Source organism: Cervus elaphus, chromosome 28, assembly GCF_910594005.1.
Source record: "Cervus elaphus chromosome 28, mCerEla1.1, whole genome shotgun sequence".
Lineage (NCBI taxonomy): Eukaryota > Metazoa > Chordata > Mammalia > Artiodactyla > Cervidae > Cervus > Cervus elaphus.
Genome location: NC_057842.1, coordinates 10,790,824 through 10,805,429, shown reverse-complemented (window position 1 = coordinate 10,805,429; position 14,606 = coordinate 10,790,824). Strand labels below are relative to the sequence as shown.

General features: G+C 38.0%; 1 protein-coding gene across 2 annotated transcripts in view; it reads right to left on the bottom strand.

The window, feature by feature from the left end:
• Window positions 1-14,606, bottom strand: part of ADGRB3 (adhesion G protein-coupled receptor B3) — an 850,102-nt gene that overhangs the window by 393,431 nt on the left and 442,065 nt on the right. For both annotated transcript variants that reach the window (XM_043890330.1, XM_043890329.1), the window contains 2 exons: window positions 3,099-3,248; window positions 2,220-2,295 (listed from right to left, as the gene is read on the bottom strand). In XM_043890330.1, the coding sequence (XP_043746265.1) occupies window positions 2,220-2,295; window positions 3,099-3,248 (226 nt within the window). The remainder of the gene's footprint in view (window positions 1-2,219; window positions 2,296-3,098; window positions 3,249-14,606) is intronic.

Here is a 14,606-nt window from a genome sequence, read left to right as displayed (position 1 = left end):
ACAAAGAGGCCAATATCCCTAGATAAATTTCCAATTCCCTTCACTCCATGAATTTATAAAACTTAGAATAATCTGACTTTGTGTAGGTGAGCAAGTTCTATGGTGTTATTCAAAACAAGATCAATCATAATGCAACTCTGTTTAACATGTAGCAGTGAAACTAATTCACAGTCTAAAGCATTATACACTGAGTATTTCATTTGCATTCACTATGTCCCTCTGCAGCAAACAGAATGAATGTCGCACATAAAGGTGCTTCTATTTTAAAGTTGAACTGAAGCAGATGATGACTGAGTGACTGAAAAGCTTATAAATTTCTTGTTATGTTCAATTGAAATTAAAATCCAAATCATCTGATTTTGAGTTAGTGCCTAATCTAGAATTCTTGCAAGATTAGCTTTACACAAACAGCCAATGGAAATAAGGGGCTAACTTTGAGTATCTTTTAACTTTCTCCTCAAATAAATATCATACACAGAGATAGAGGCAGTGTAACTACAAATCAGTTTTAGCTGCGAGTAACTGCATAGACCAATGTGTTTTAATAAAACCCGTGGAAAAACTGCACGTGAAAGAATTAGCTTTGAAAAGGTGTTAGTAGAACCAAAGGAACCACAAACCTATTAAAATTCAGGAAGCCCAATTTCCATCCAGAGAAGAACAGAGTTAAAGAAAGCTAGATTTCTGAGTTGTCTCTGTGGTTGAAACCTCGCCCTGGATGACACACCAACTCTATCAATTTGCTCCACATAGATTTTCTCCAAATAATCTTGAATAGTCACTGCAACTGTTGTTTCTTTCTTGGGAGATCTTTTCCTACTGGACTGAACTCTAATTGTTTTTATTTATTAGCCCATTTGTTATGCCCCTGGTATAATGTACACATCAATTTTCAGTCTCTCCCCTCGAAAAACTTAGCGCTTTACTCGCGAGGGAGTGAAGAAGTACTCACAGCCCTGGGGCTGTATTTAACTAAAATACAGTTTTGTCTAAGTTCTCCACAGTGAGCCCTGGTGGAGCAAACAGGTCATCAAGAGTGAGGAGAGCATCATCCAGAGAGAGGGCCACCTTGCTTTCTGTGTGCATGAGTCCTCAGTCATTCAGTTCTGTCTGACTCTTTGCAACCCCATGGACTGTAGCCCACCAGGCTCCTCTGTCCGTGGGGAATCTCCAGGTAAGATACTGGAGTGGGTTGCCATGCTCTCCTCCAGGGGATCTTCCTGACCCAGGGACTGGGCCCGGTCTCTTGCATCTCCTACATAGCAGGCAAATTCTTTACCACTGTACCACCTGGGGAGCCCATGTTTTTGTTTCTGTTTTTTTTTTTCTGTGAAAGTGAAGTGAAAGTCGCTCAGTCGTGTCCGACTCTTTGCGACCCCATGGAATTCTCCAGGCCAGAATACTGGAGTGGGTAGCCTTTCCCTTCTCCAGGGGATCGTCCCAACCCAGGGATCGAACCCAGGTCTCCCACATTGCAGGCAGATTCTTTTACCAGCTGGGCCACAAGGGAAGCCCAAGAATACTGGAGTGGGTAGCCTATCCCTTCGCCAGTGGATCTTCCAGACCCAGGAATCAAACTGGCGTCTCCTGCATTGCAGGCAGATTCTTTACCGATCTGGTAAACCAGTTAAGACAGCAGAGCAAATAAATTAATGTTGGAAGAATTACTATTTGTAATTGTTTCTTTTTAATGTCTGGGAGGAAAGGAATCAATGGATTTCTTCCAAAATTACTCCTCTAATTGAACAACAGCATTTTTTCTTAATGTAACTGTAATTGGATATTTATTTAGAAGCAAATTGAGATCTTGAGCCGATGAACAAAATGTGTGTTCTCAGCCATCATGACACTGCTTTAGTTTCATGTCATGCTGGTGAACAGTAACATTAAGTACAAATAAAGCAAGAAGACAGATTAATTTTAAAATGATCCATTCTATTATAGAGCCTTGAGGTGTTCTTTTTCTCACTTTTTTCTTCCTCAGTCAAGGCAAGTCAGAATTACAGGGCTATAATCAGGAACCAAAATTGTCTTTCCTACTTGTTTTGCAATGCCATGGTATGCTAATAAGCTGTTCATTAAATTGGTATTTTCTATTTCATTTAAGAAAAGCCCTTTGTATTACCAAAGCTTGTTTGACTATTTTCATAGAATGAGCTATAATCACATTTTTGGAATAATTTACAGAGATTATAACAGCTTATTACTTTGTAGCTTACCTCAGAGTGGGCAAAATTAGATCTAAGTTTTTGTACAGGACTGCTCCAAGAACAAAGACTGATGATTCATCTAATTCTAGAAAGAATAAAATTTAAACATATTAGCAAAACAGCAAGAAAAATACTATGTCCTATAAAACTTTTAATCTCCTAATTATGAGGGGATTCCAGTATTTACCGATGCAAAGCCAGGAATAAGATATGCCTTCTTAACCATGCCGGGCAACTGAGCCCACACACTGTATGTGTTAATCATGGCCCCAGAAGATATATTTTCAGTGGGTTTTATGTCATGAAGCAACCTTCCTTCAAGCTGAGACAAGAAGTGGCTGTGGTTACAGCAAAAGAGCTTAAATTCCCAGTGATGTGGGGAGACAGCCAATGCTCTTTGGAGCTCTCAGTTAAAATGTCAGATCTCCAAGGTAAGAAGTAAGATCACAATGTCACTACTGAAAAGGGCCATTCAATTTAAGAGGCTACGTAAGATGTTCTTAAAACTCAATTCTCTTCTTAGATTTGTCTTTATATATCAATTTTTTAAGTGAGGCAGAAATAATTTATTTTGTACGGAATAGAAAACACAGCCTATTTCAATACCTAAACTTAAAATACTGTGCCACATGCTTTACACTGGGGTGAGACTGTCAACACTGAAAATTTGACCATGTCAACAGCAGGTCTATAATTTGCACTTGTATTATTTTTTTATGTTTTAATGATCTTTTATTCAAGTAAATTAAGATTTAGGCGACACCAAATTGAGTTTTCTATAGTTACAAAATGACTTTAAGGTCATGATTACAGACTAAATTGCTAGTGTAGTATTAAATTGAACTCATATATTTTTTTCTCCAGGCCTAAATTGCTTCACATATTTACCTTTTGATGACACAGGAGTGAAGATGCTTTTTGGAATGACCACCCTGTCTTCTGAGTTTCTTGCCCAGTCAACCATTCCCTTCCGTCCTTTCATTGGGAAGTTGATGTCTGTCAGAACAGAGGCCGCAGGAAGCTTCTGAATGCTAGCCACTATTAAAAAAGAAGCAATGATGTCAACTAAAATCTTTCAGTGTTATCAAAACTGACCAAATTAAACCTTTCAGTATAGTCAAAAGAAAATTTCTAGTCCAAATTACATTTATCAGAGCTATAAAACATATTTAGTCCTTCATACTAGACGATGCTGATTAAGGCTGCTGACTGTTTTTCTTATTAATTTGGTTTCTGTTGCTCTCAGCAGGGATCATACAATGATGGTCAGTGGTGGACAGTCAGAGCACAAAACGTGCAGACATACTAGTTGTTTATGATGGGCCTCCATTCTAATGGTTAGAAGCCCATGCTGTATTTTTTGTTAAATATTTTGGTTAACACACTTGACTCACAGACTGACATTTTCATTTAAATCTGTACTTTGTCTTCAGACCAAGTTTTCTGTGCTCACCTCTGAACATTGCCATTGGAACAATTATTTCACGGATTGGATGGGGTACCATGAACATGAAAAACAAGCATATTGCTCTGGGAGACAGAACTGTCAGAATTCAAATAACCAAGTACCAACAATGCCATAACCACAGGGACAAAATAATATGCAGAATTATTTAACAGGTAGAACAGCAATAACAAACAGTTCTTAAAATGTACACCCATAATTGAAGGTAATAAATGTAATAAATATGTGAAAAGAGAATTCTGTGTTTACTCAATGAATAATATGTTTGGTAATGCCTTAATATATTTTTATTATATATATACATCAATAAATAACTATATGTAACAAAACTATGATAGTAAATACTCAAGCACTTATTGATTATATACATTTTCAATGATTAGTTAATTTGTAACTTTTACTTAGGTCCATACTTGTCTCACATTAAAGTTTCAGATATCCTATGTATAATTTAAATGGAAGATAGTGGAGAAACCCTAAAAGTTGTCACAACAGAAAAGCTGTAGTAAGAAACCATTAGGCTCCTCATAAATGTATTCCATTCAAAAGAAACATGTAATTTCAACAAGAGAGGATGAAAATTATGAATTTGACAATATTAGTTGTATAAATATATTATTTCACTGGCTTAGTTGCAAATTAAATTGGTTATATATTACTATACTTTGTGAAAGCTCTTTCAGACTATTATACACATCCATTATCAGCAGAGAATAGAATTTCATTTGGCCTGTAATTTGACATAATAACGTTAAAAAAGGATTTTGTAACTAAATGTTGAAGGGAACGGGTGCTGGGTAACATAAATTGTTATCGATGTGAAATGCTGTTTTGGGATAGCATCTCTAATTATTTTAGTCTCTTTAATAATTCAATCAACATGGTCTTTATGGTCCAGAAGTCAACCTAGTTTATCTGTCCTAAAGGGTCCAAAGACTCCAGTGCATGTAGATGCACAGACCAGAACATTGGCAGCATGCTCTTTCTTAAGGGTCCTCCAAGCTTCATTCAATATGCAAAGCTAAGTGCATCTTCTTCCAAATCCCTTGATTCTAACTTTGGTTGTCTTGGTGTTGAGAGGAAATTTATTTCACTTTGCTGCTCTAAAAACTGATGAGAAGTAATAAAGCTTTTTCTGATTTCTTGTTTCTATTATAAAGGAAAACAAGAGATAAACTGTTGGATTGTGAGGTCTAATAGTTCCTATGGCTTTTATATACATTGAAAAGAAAACAAAATAGAAAAAATAAACAATCATAAAGAAAGAGATGTCATATGGAAGAAGCTTATTCTGTGCCAATTGTATATCACTTTATACTGAACAAATGCAGGTTCAATACATTACTCTTAAATATATAAAAATGAGATAATTATACATGTATGCATCTTACTTTATGAAATGCATTCATTCTTCAGTTGGAAGTACATTGGGTGTTAAATGACAACCATATAGATTTGACTGACTTCTGATTCTAGACTAAAGGAATACAAAAATCACTTAGAATCACTTATCTAACTTCTGTAAGAAGTCCTTTAAATTGCACAGTATTGAGCATAGGAAGTGTATAAAAACAAACCTGTATTCATTAATTTTATAGAAATGTAGGTCATAAAGTAAGAAAGAAAGAAAGGAAAAAAGAAAGTGAAGTCGCTCGGTCATGTCTGACTCTTTGTGACCCCATGGACTATAGCCTACCAGGTTCCCCCATCTATGGGATTTTCCAGGCAAGAGTACTGGAGTGGGTTGCCATTTCCTTCTCCAGGAGATCTTCCCGACCCAGGGATCGAACCTGGGTCTCCCACACTGCAGGCAGATGCTTTACCATTGAGCCACCAGGGAAGTCCAGTTCATAACGTAAGATGGCATTTTAATAAATACATTATAAAAAGAGATATGACTTCATAGACTGACAAGATTCAAATATAGCCTTCAATTACCAGTATACAAGTTCTTTAAAATATGCAGTATTTAAATGTGCAAATTTTTATCTTAAACCTACATAGGAAGATGCTTAAGGTGACACTGTCATTCTTTATGACAGTGCCGTCATAAAGTGCCGTGATTAATTGACAAGAAAACCTATTTCCATACAACAGAAATGATTTAAGACGACTTCTTTTTTTTCCTTCTTTTGGTCCCTGTAATAGACACTTGGGCCAACCCAGTCCTCAATTCCTTCCCTTTTTCACTCAATTTCTCTAAAACCGTCAGGTAAAATTTAAACGCAGTTAGTCTCTAGGGAACTAGGGAGCTCAAAAGAGGTAAGATTAAAAACAAATGCCTTACATATATGCAGAGAAAACCATAATTTGAAAAGATACATGCACCCCAATGTTCATAGCAGCACTATTCACAATAGTCAAGACATGGAGGCATCTTATATGCCCATCAACAGATCAATGGATAAAGAAAGGGTGGTACATTTGTACAATACAATATTACTCAGCTATAAGAAAGAATTAAAAAATGCCATTGCAGCAACATGGATGGGCCTAAAGATTATCATACTGAGTCAGACAAAGATAAATCCTATATGACATCACTTAAATGTGCAATCTAAAAAATAATACAAATTAACTTATTTTTACAAAGCAGAAATAGATTCACAGACATAGAAAACAAACTGACAGTTATCAAAGGGGAGGGGGTGGGAAGAATAAACTAGGAAATTGGGATTAACAGGCATAAAATACTAACAGATAGTCAACAGAGACCTACTGTATTGCACAGGGAGATATATTCAATACTTTGTAATAACTGATAAGGAAAAGAATCTGAAAAAGATTGTATATACATATATATATGTATATATATAAAAATATATATAAATATATATTTGACTCACAGTGTTGTATACCTGAAACTAACATGACATGGTAAATCAGCTATAGTCAATGATATCCTAAGACATGTCTAGAGTACATACATGTCTAGTGCTGCCAAAGAGCATCTGTGCACAGCATGAGGGAACAACCCTCAGGCTTTGCTTCCATAAGTTGCTGCATAAAATCCAGTTGTGTGAGGATTCAAATAACATCGTGTCTTTTCTCAAAAACTGAGAAAATGTCTTTCTTACAGAAGATTAAAGTGGTTAGAAAAAAATCTCAAAGGACACAATGTCCCTGAACACATAGGCAAGTCTTGAATGCTCCAAGAATTACCCTAAATTCACTGTATCATGTCTTCATTACAACACTAGACCTTATTACTTATGCAATAAAAATAGGTGACTCATCATGGATAAACCTTGGAGCAAACCCAGCTGACTTTCACTCTGCATTTTTAATGCTTTCATTTTGCATTTGGATAGACAGCATAAAATCCTCTGAGAGCACTGTGTCTGTTATTGGCCAAGCTCTCAAAGGATTCGGGTTTGCTATAGATTTTTGCCCATCAGGAAGCATAACGGAACTTTCTACAAATGGTCTAAAAGCACATGAGTCATTCTTTTGTTTTGGTTTTCTGTAACCACTGAGCTCTCCTTTGGTTCATCAAAGCAGATAGGGTGCTTCTAACTTGTTCTTGAGAAAAATCATGAGGTTTTAGCCCTTTGTCCTTATTGACTGAGGTCCTGGACAATGGGGATTCTGTCTGATTCATCCTTGTAAAGTTGAATCAGTTGCATCATGAACAAGAAAAACATAAGGAATAAATTAGGAGCTTGGGATTAACATATACAGCTACTACATATAAAACAGGGGTCTTCCTAGGTGGCTCAGTGGTAAAGAATCTGCCTGCCAATACAGAAGACACAGGAGATATGAGTTTGATCCCTGGGTGGGGAGGATCCCTTGGAGGAGGAAATGGCAACCCACTCCAGTATTCTTGCCAGGAAAATACCATGGTCGGAGGAGTCTGGTGGGAAACAGTATATGGGATCACAAATAGATAGATATAAACTAGATAAACAGCAAAGACCTATAAAGGGAAAGAATCTGAAAAATTTATATATATATATACACACACACACACACACACACATATGAATTACTTGGTTGTATACCTGAAGCTAACACAGCATTGTAAATCAACTATACTTCAATTGAAAAAAAATACACAATGAGAAAAAATAAGGCATCTGGAAAGAAAACGCTAGGGACTGGAAGTGTATGGATAAATGCTGCAGGAATGGACAGAATGGGCAAATGAGAGCCAGCGGAGGAAAGGGGCAGCTTACCAGAGTCAGAGCAGTGCAGACTCTGGATCTGGGCCATGGATTCAAATTCTGGATATTTTAGGCTAACTATGATGTCCTGGACTTTCAGGGCCAGTCCTGGTCCATTTCTGTTATTTTGTACGATTATGATTACCACCACCTATCACACTCAAAAGTCTCATTTTAGAAGATAAATTGCAAGTTCATTTTACATGCTGTGTGACCCAGGGCAAATTGTCTAACCTCTTTGTGCCTCCACTTCCTCTTCTGTACCACAGGAATAATAATATTATCTATCTCACTGGAATGTTGGAGGATGAGATAAATAACTATATGTCAAGCAGTGAGAGCTGGATGCCAAATCAGTACCTTAAGCATGAGTGGTCCTATGGAATTGTTGTCTTTTCTAGTAGGTTTCCTCAAATTACTTCCAAGGGAACTAGGAAACTACCTCATCCTACATCCACAGTATGATAAAGTATTTGAAGTTTGCACTGAACATTCCTTTTTGGTTGTCTTTCAGTGACCTCAGGCCTGAAATTACATAGTCAAAACTTAATGTTGAATATATTCAGACCAAAGACAGGAATTGCACTTAAAATAAATACAGGTCATTCTTCAGTACTTTAATGCATCAACTTTAATGTGCCACCTCGGGAATGGCTAACAGTGCCCTTTAAATTCACCCTTTTCTTTCCCTCCCTCTTCCATTCATCCCTTTCTTTCTCCCTTCCTTCATTCCTTCATTCTAGTAGCTTCTGACTGAGGCAAGGCACTGCCTTCTCTGGTTATTTGGTTACACAAGGTCAATCACATTAAAAATCTCTCTCCTCCATTGAGAAGGGAAACGATTGTGCCGTGGATGACAAATTCAATATTTCTCTTGCAGTCATGGCCACTGCCCGCACAAAGAACTTCAAAAGCACTACTTCTAGGCAGTGACCTAAGTGCCGAATGCAATGACTCGCGCCAGGAGTAGGGGAAACTCCCGAGGGAAGGCACGTCATAATCATAAACAGAAGTGGAGGGGCATCAGAAGTTCTTTACGGGATGCCCTAAAAGCTGTCTTTCTCACTGCTGCCTACTAGCGATGCTTCCAAAACATTTAAAATTTGCACTATATTTCATGTTGATTCAAAGGGAACAACTTAGAAACTGGATCCTGACTCAGTATTAGAAAATTGGCCAGTTATCCAAATGGAAGTGCTTGTGGAAAACATCACTCACTATTACTGGCTGGTCACCTGCACAGTTTCAAAATCCCGTACATAACACTTGGGAGGGAGGGAATGGTGCATTGCCTAAGTGTGTTAGAAAGCAACTCAACCATAATGGAACAAATATAAAAGAAAATGTGTATATATCTATATCTATATATGTATGTATGTATGTTTATCTGGATCACTTTTTATATGGCAGAAGTGAACACAAGACTGAAAATCAACTATACTTCAATAAAATTAATTAAGAAAAAAGAAAGTGACTCACTTTTGTTCATGAGCCCATAGCAAGCACATGGGATCTGAGCAGAGCATATGTATATGTGGTGTGACCTCTGTGGCACTTAGCAGCTTAAGAAGCCATTGCTTTTATATTTCTGTGGCAATGCTGAGTGGCTTGTAAAATACTGAGGGTATCTGGGAGGGAAGGGAAGGACAGCTGACTTTTACTGCACACTTGCCATGGTCTTGGCACTTGTCACTGTTCCTTAACTGATTCAGCACATATTAATATTTATTATGTAGTTCCTCTGTGTTAGGCCCTGTTCCTAGTACAGCACTTGGCTCAGATACCTTAAACATGGTACACTATTTAATATTTAAAACAACCCTAAGAGGTACTGGTGTTATCAATATCCTTATTGGTATTATCTGTGCTTTCAGTTTAAATGAGGAAGAGGGCTCTAAGTGATTCAAATCTCGGTTTGCCTACTCAGAAGCATAGGATTTTGCACTGTGTGGTGCAGTTTGTACCTAACGCGTAACAGCAGATTTACTTTGCCTTACTGTAATATTTTTGTGCTAAATACAAAAGACAGACATAATGATTCAATTAGAGGAAATAGAACTATCTTATTTGCCCAACAGAAGATCAAAACTAGATGTCACTGAAGAACCGTGGTTAGCAGAAGGGGGTGCAGATACTATACATACACATAATTTAATTCATCCATCATGATCTTCATGTTCTAATATCCTTATGAACAATCACATTTCAGGTTTCTGCAACAGTGTTTATAGGAAACAGACATTCAAACGGACAGATTTTTTAGTTGCCCTTATCCCCATCCAACTTCCCTCATTTATGCTGTCTCCTTCCCAACACATATATGTGGAATTTAGAAAGATGGTAATGATAACCCTACATGCAAAACAGAAAAAGAGACACAGAAGTACAGAACAGACTTTTGGGACTGGAGTTTTTAAGGGTCTTGGGGAAAGAACAGGCACCCGAGAGCGGACTGCAGCCTCCGTTTCCCGGGAAACAGAGCTGGTGGGCGGGGCGTCTGCAAGGACAGGGTGCTGAGCGCTGAGAGCATCGATCAGTTCGGCCTCCACCGTCCCTGCTACAGGGAGTAACAACCCCACATCCCTGAGCAGCACACAGAGATTTTTAGGTGAGAAACCTCCTTCCTATTAGGGAGTTCACCGATTTGTTCGAAGAGAGAATGCAGGGCCCCCTGATATTTAGAAATAGACAAACTCAACAGGCAGCTGAGAAAGTGACAAGTCAAAGATCGTATGCAACCTGCTACTTTCTAATGACCTGCTGTATATATAGTGAAACTTAAATTGTTTTGTATATTCCTTTCTGGCATTAAAATCGAAAACCTTGTCAATTAATTGTGGATTATCAACTTCAGATTCTATTTTTTTATCCATTAGCCATTTCAAAGCCTGGGAGTCTCTGCACTGCAGGGCACTTTTCTGATGTCTGCTCTTGAACTTCTGGCTGAACAGCAGTGATCTCTGCAGAAGCTCCCCTCAGCTTCCTCCCAGATACTACTCCCCGGCATGTATTCCTACTGATAAACATGGTGCACCTCCAGCCAGACCAACATATCACCTTGTTCAAGCTGAACACTCTTAACCAGGGGCTGGCAGACTACAGCCCAAGGCTGGATCTGACCTAGCGGCTATTTGTGTATGATTTGTGAGCTAAAAATGGTTTTTACATATTTTAGTAGTTGAAAAAATAAAAAGAAGAATCGTTATTTCTTGGCACGAGAAAATGAAATAAAATTCAAATCTCAATGTCCACAAATTAAGCTTTATTGAGATACAGCCACACCATTCATCCACGTGAAGCCTACGGCTGCTCTCAGGCCACAGTAATAGAGTTGGACAGTTACAGCACAGACTGTACTGTCTACAAAACCTGAAATATTTAGTGCTTGGCCCTTTACAGAAAAGGTTTGCCTACCCCTGTTGCAGACAAATGTTGGAGAAGCTATTATCAAATATTATAACCTTTCTTTAAAGAGAAATATATTGTAAAAGCATCTTAATTTCTGTACTTTTTCTGTTAACTACTGCATGTTCTTTCTGACTGCCGTTTTCTTTTTATGCTATGCAAAATTTAATGAGGGAAATTTTAAGCTGATTATACCAGTTTTATTTCAGTTTTTAAAAAGGGTATGTTTTGTGTACTTTTATAAAAAGGCACTTATAAATGGTGATCTTCTCTAGAGAAGTAGTTCATGATTTCATTCCTAACATAAATAGAAAATAAAATATGATATGCTGAGCATTTTTGCATGTATACCTGAATTTTAAAGCCAAATCGATAAAGAAAATGCTGTAGGAAATAAATTTTCCCTCTTCTCCGAACCTGTGAAATGAAGAGCAGTATTCTTGCAGAGGAATGACCTTTAGATGATAATAAACCAAGAGAAGAGAAATAGGCATGCTTGTGTATGCATCATTGTGTGTGTAAGTGTGTGTGTGATGTACTGTTTTGAGGTCTATGGGTATTTAAACCTTACTAGAGGAGTAAGAATCAGGCACCCATACAGGGAGGAAACAGCAACTGAAATCCAGAATCCCAGGGCTTCCCAAGATAGTGAATCATCCATCCCCAGAACAGTAACAGCATTGCCAGATGCCAAGACTTGACAAATAAATGATCATTGTGGACTGGGGTTCTCTTTGGAAATTCATTCCTCTAGCAAACTTCTGTTGAGCCCTGAGAGTATTCCAGGGACTGTCCCACCACTGAGGAACTAGCAACTGAGCAAGCGATGCCCAGTCTTTGCCTTTAACAAGCTTGCAGTCTAGTGGGAAACACACATTTGGTAAGTGAAGAAACAATTTGGATGATTTGAGGTGTGACAGGTGGTATGAAAGAAAGAACTGATGAGGTGGCATGTGGTTAGTTTGCCAAAGATGGCCTCTTTGAAGAGGTAGAACATGAGCTGAGATTTGATGGATGAGCATAAGTCAGAGGAAGAAGAGAGGGCCAGTGCAGACTTAAAGCCTGGAAAAGAGCCATGATGTCCAGGAGCATCAGAAGAACAGTGTCTGGGTATCAGGTGAGGAAACCACAATGCCCTGGAAAAAAAGTAACATTTTTAATAGAGCATAAGGGTTTAAGTAGAGAAGTAATCAAAGGAAAGGTTGAAAATGAAATTTTGGACTAAGAGACCTGAGATTTACAGCATGATCAAATTTAGAACTTGGAGATATGAACTGGATGTCTTCTAGTAAGAAGTAATAGTTGATAATGCAAACATGAATAAGTTCCCCCAAAGAGAGAATACAGTGGACAGATTTGTTCATTCAACAGAGGTTAACTGAATATTTACTATATGCGAAGCATAGTTCTGGGCACTGGAAATACACCAGTGAACAAAACAATCCAAGTCCCTGCCCTCGTGGGACCAGCATGGTATCGGAGGAGAGACAGACAGGGAACAGACAAGCAAAACCAGACCAAATGTCAGTAACAGTAAGTGATCTTCAGGAGAATGGTGAGTAGGTAGGGACCTTTCCTAAATAGAGAAAGCTTCGGTGGTCAGCTGGCTTCTAGGAGATGGCAGAAAAGAGGCTGTGATGTGTAATTTAGGAAAGCTCCACTCTTAGAGGGTAAAGAGAAGCAAACAGGGAAAGACACCAAAAATAAATGGAGAGCAAAAAAATAAACCACAATAGTAAAGTAGCTGTGAAACAGAAGGATGCATTTTAATAATGATGTGTGATAAGTCTCTTCAGTCTTGTTTGACTCTGTGCAACCCCATGGACTGTAGCCTGCCAGGTTCCTCTGTTCATAGAATTCTCCAGGCAAGAATACTAGAGTGGGATACCATGCCTTCCTCTAGGGGATCTTTCCAACCTAGGGATCGAACCTGCACCTCTTAGGTTTCCTGCATTGGCAGGCAGGTTCTTTAGAACCAGTGCTACCTGAGAAGCCCTTAACAATGACAGACTTGCTTTATAAGGAGACAAAGGCTTTCTAAAGATTATTGAAAAGGGCCACTGGTTTAGACAAACAACAACCATACTCTAAAATTAGGTTCCAGCCATGCTCTACTGCTGAGCTGATCAGTTTTTTAGAAAGGGCAAAACAAGTAAATATTTTCAGCTGTGGGGGCCAGCAGACTGATGTTGCAACTACCCAACTCTTCCAGTAAGATGTAGAAGGTGCCACAAACAATTCATAAATGAATGGTCATGCAAGAAAACACTGTATTTAACCGCAGAAGAAAAAATATCTGATATGACCAACATAGTGACTCTCTCCTTCAGTAAGCAGTATTTGTGTCGAAACTCTTGATTTTCTGCCACCAAGCAATTCCCCATCTCCACAGAAGGTGCCGCCAGGTACTCAGATATTCAAATAAAAAACCTAAGTGTTGTTCCAGTTTTCCTTCACTTCCTAAAACCATCTATCAACACCTCCTCTCAATGTTATCTCTAGCAAGTGTCTTAAGTCACCTCTCTTCCCTCTGTCTCCATTCCAGATCCCTCTGGAAGCCTCCAGAATCTCACCTGGGCTAATTCAAGGGTCATCTGACTGACCTCCCTTCAGTCCACTCTTGTTCTCTGAAATCCTTCTCTTAGGAACCAGAATTCACTGTTAAAAATGTAAAATATAACACCCATTTATGATAAAAACTCTCCAGAAAGCAGGCACAGAAGGAACATACCTCAACATAATATAAGCCATATATGATAAACCCACAGCAAACATTATCCTCAGTGGTGAAAAATTCAAAGCATTTCCCCTAAAGTCAAGAAAAGACAAGGGTATCCACTCTCACCACTATTATTCAACATAGTTTTGGAAGTTTTAGCCACAGCAATCAGAGAAGAAAAAGCAATAAAAGGAATCTGGATTGGAAAAGAAGAAGTAAAACTATCAGTTTGCAGATGACATGATCTCTACCTAGAAAAGCCTAAAGACTCCATCAGAAAATTACTAGAGCTAATCAATGAATAAAGTAAAGTTGCAGGATATAAAATTAAAACACAGAAATCCCTTGCATTCCTATACACTAATAATGATAAAACACAAAAGAGAAATTAAGGAAACAATCCCATTCACCATTGCGATGAAAAGAATAAAATACGTAGGAATAAATCTACCTAAAGAACCAAAAGACCTATATGTAGAAAACTATAAAACACTGATGAAAGAAATCAAAGATGACACAAATAGATGGAGAAACATACTGTGTTCATGGATTGGAAGAATCAATATAGTGAAAATGAGTATACTAACCAAAGCATCCATAGATTCAGTGCAATCGCTATCAAGCTACCAATGGTAATTTTT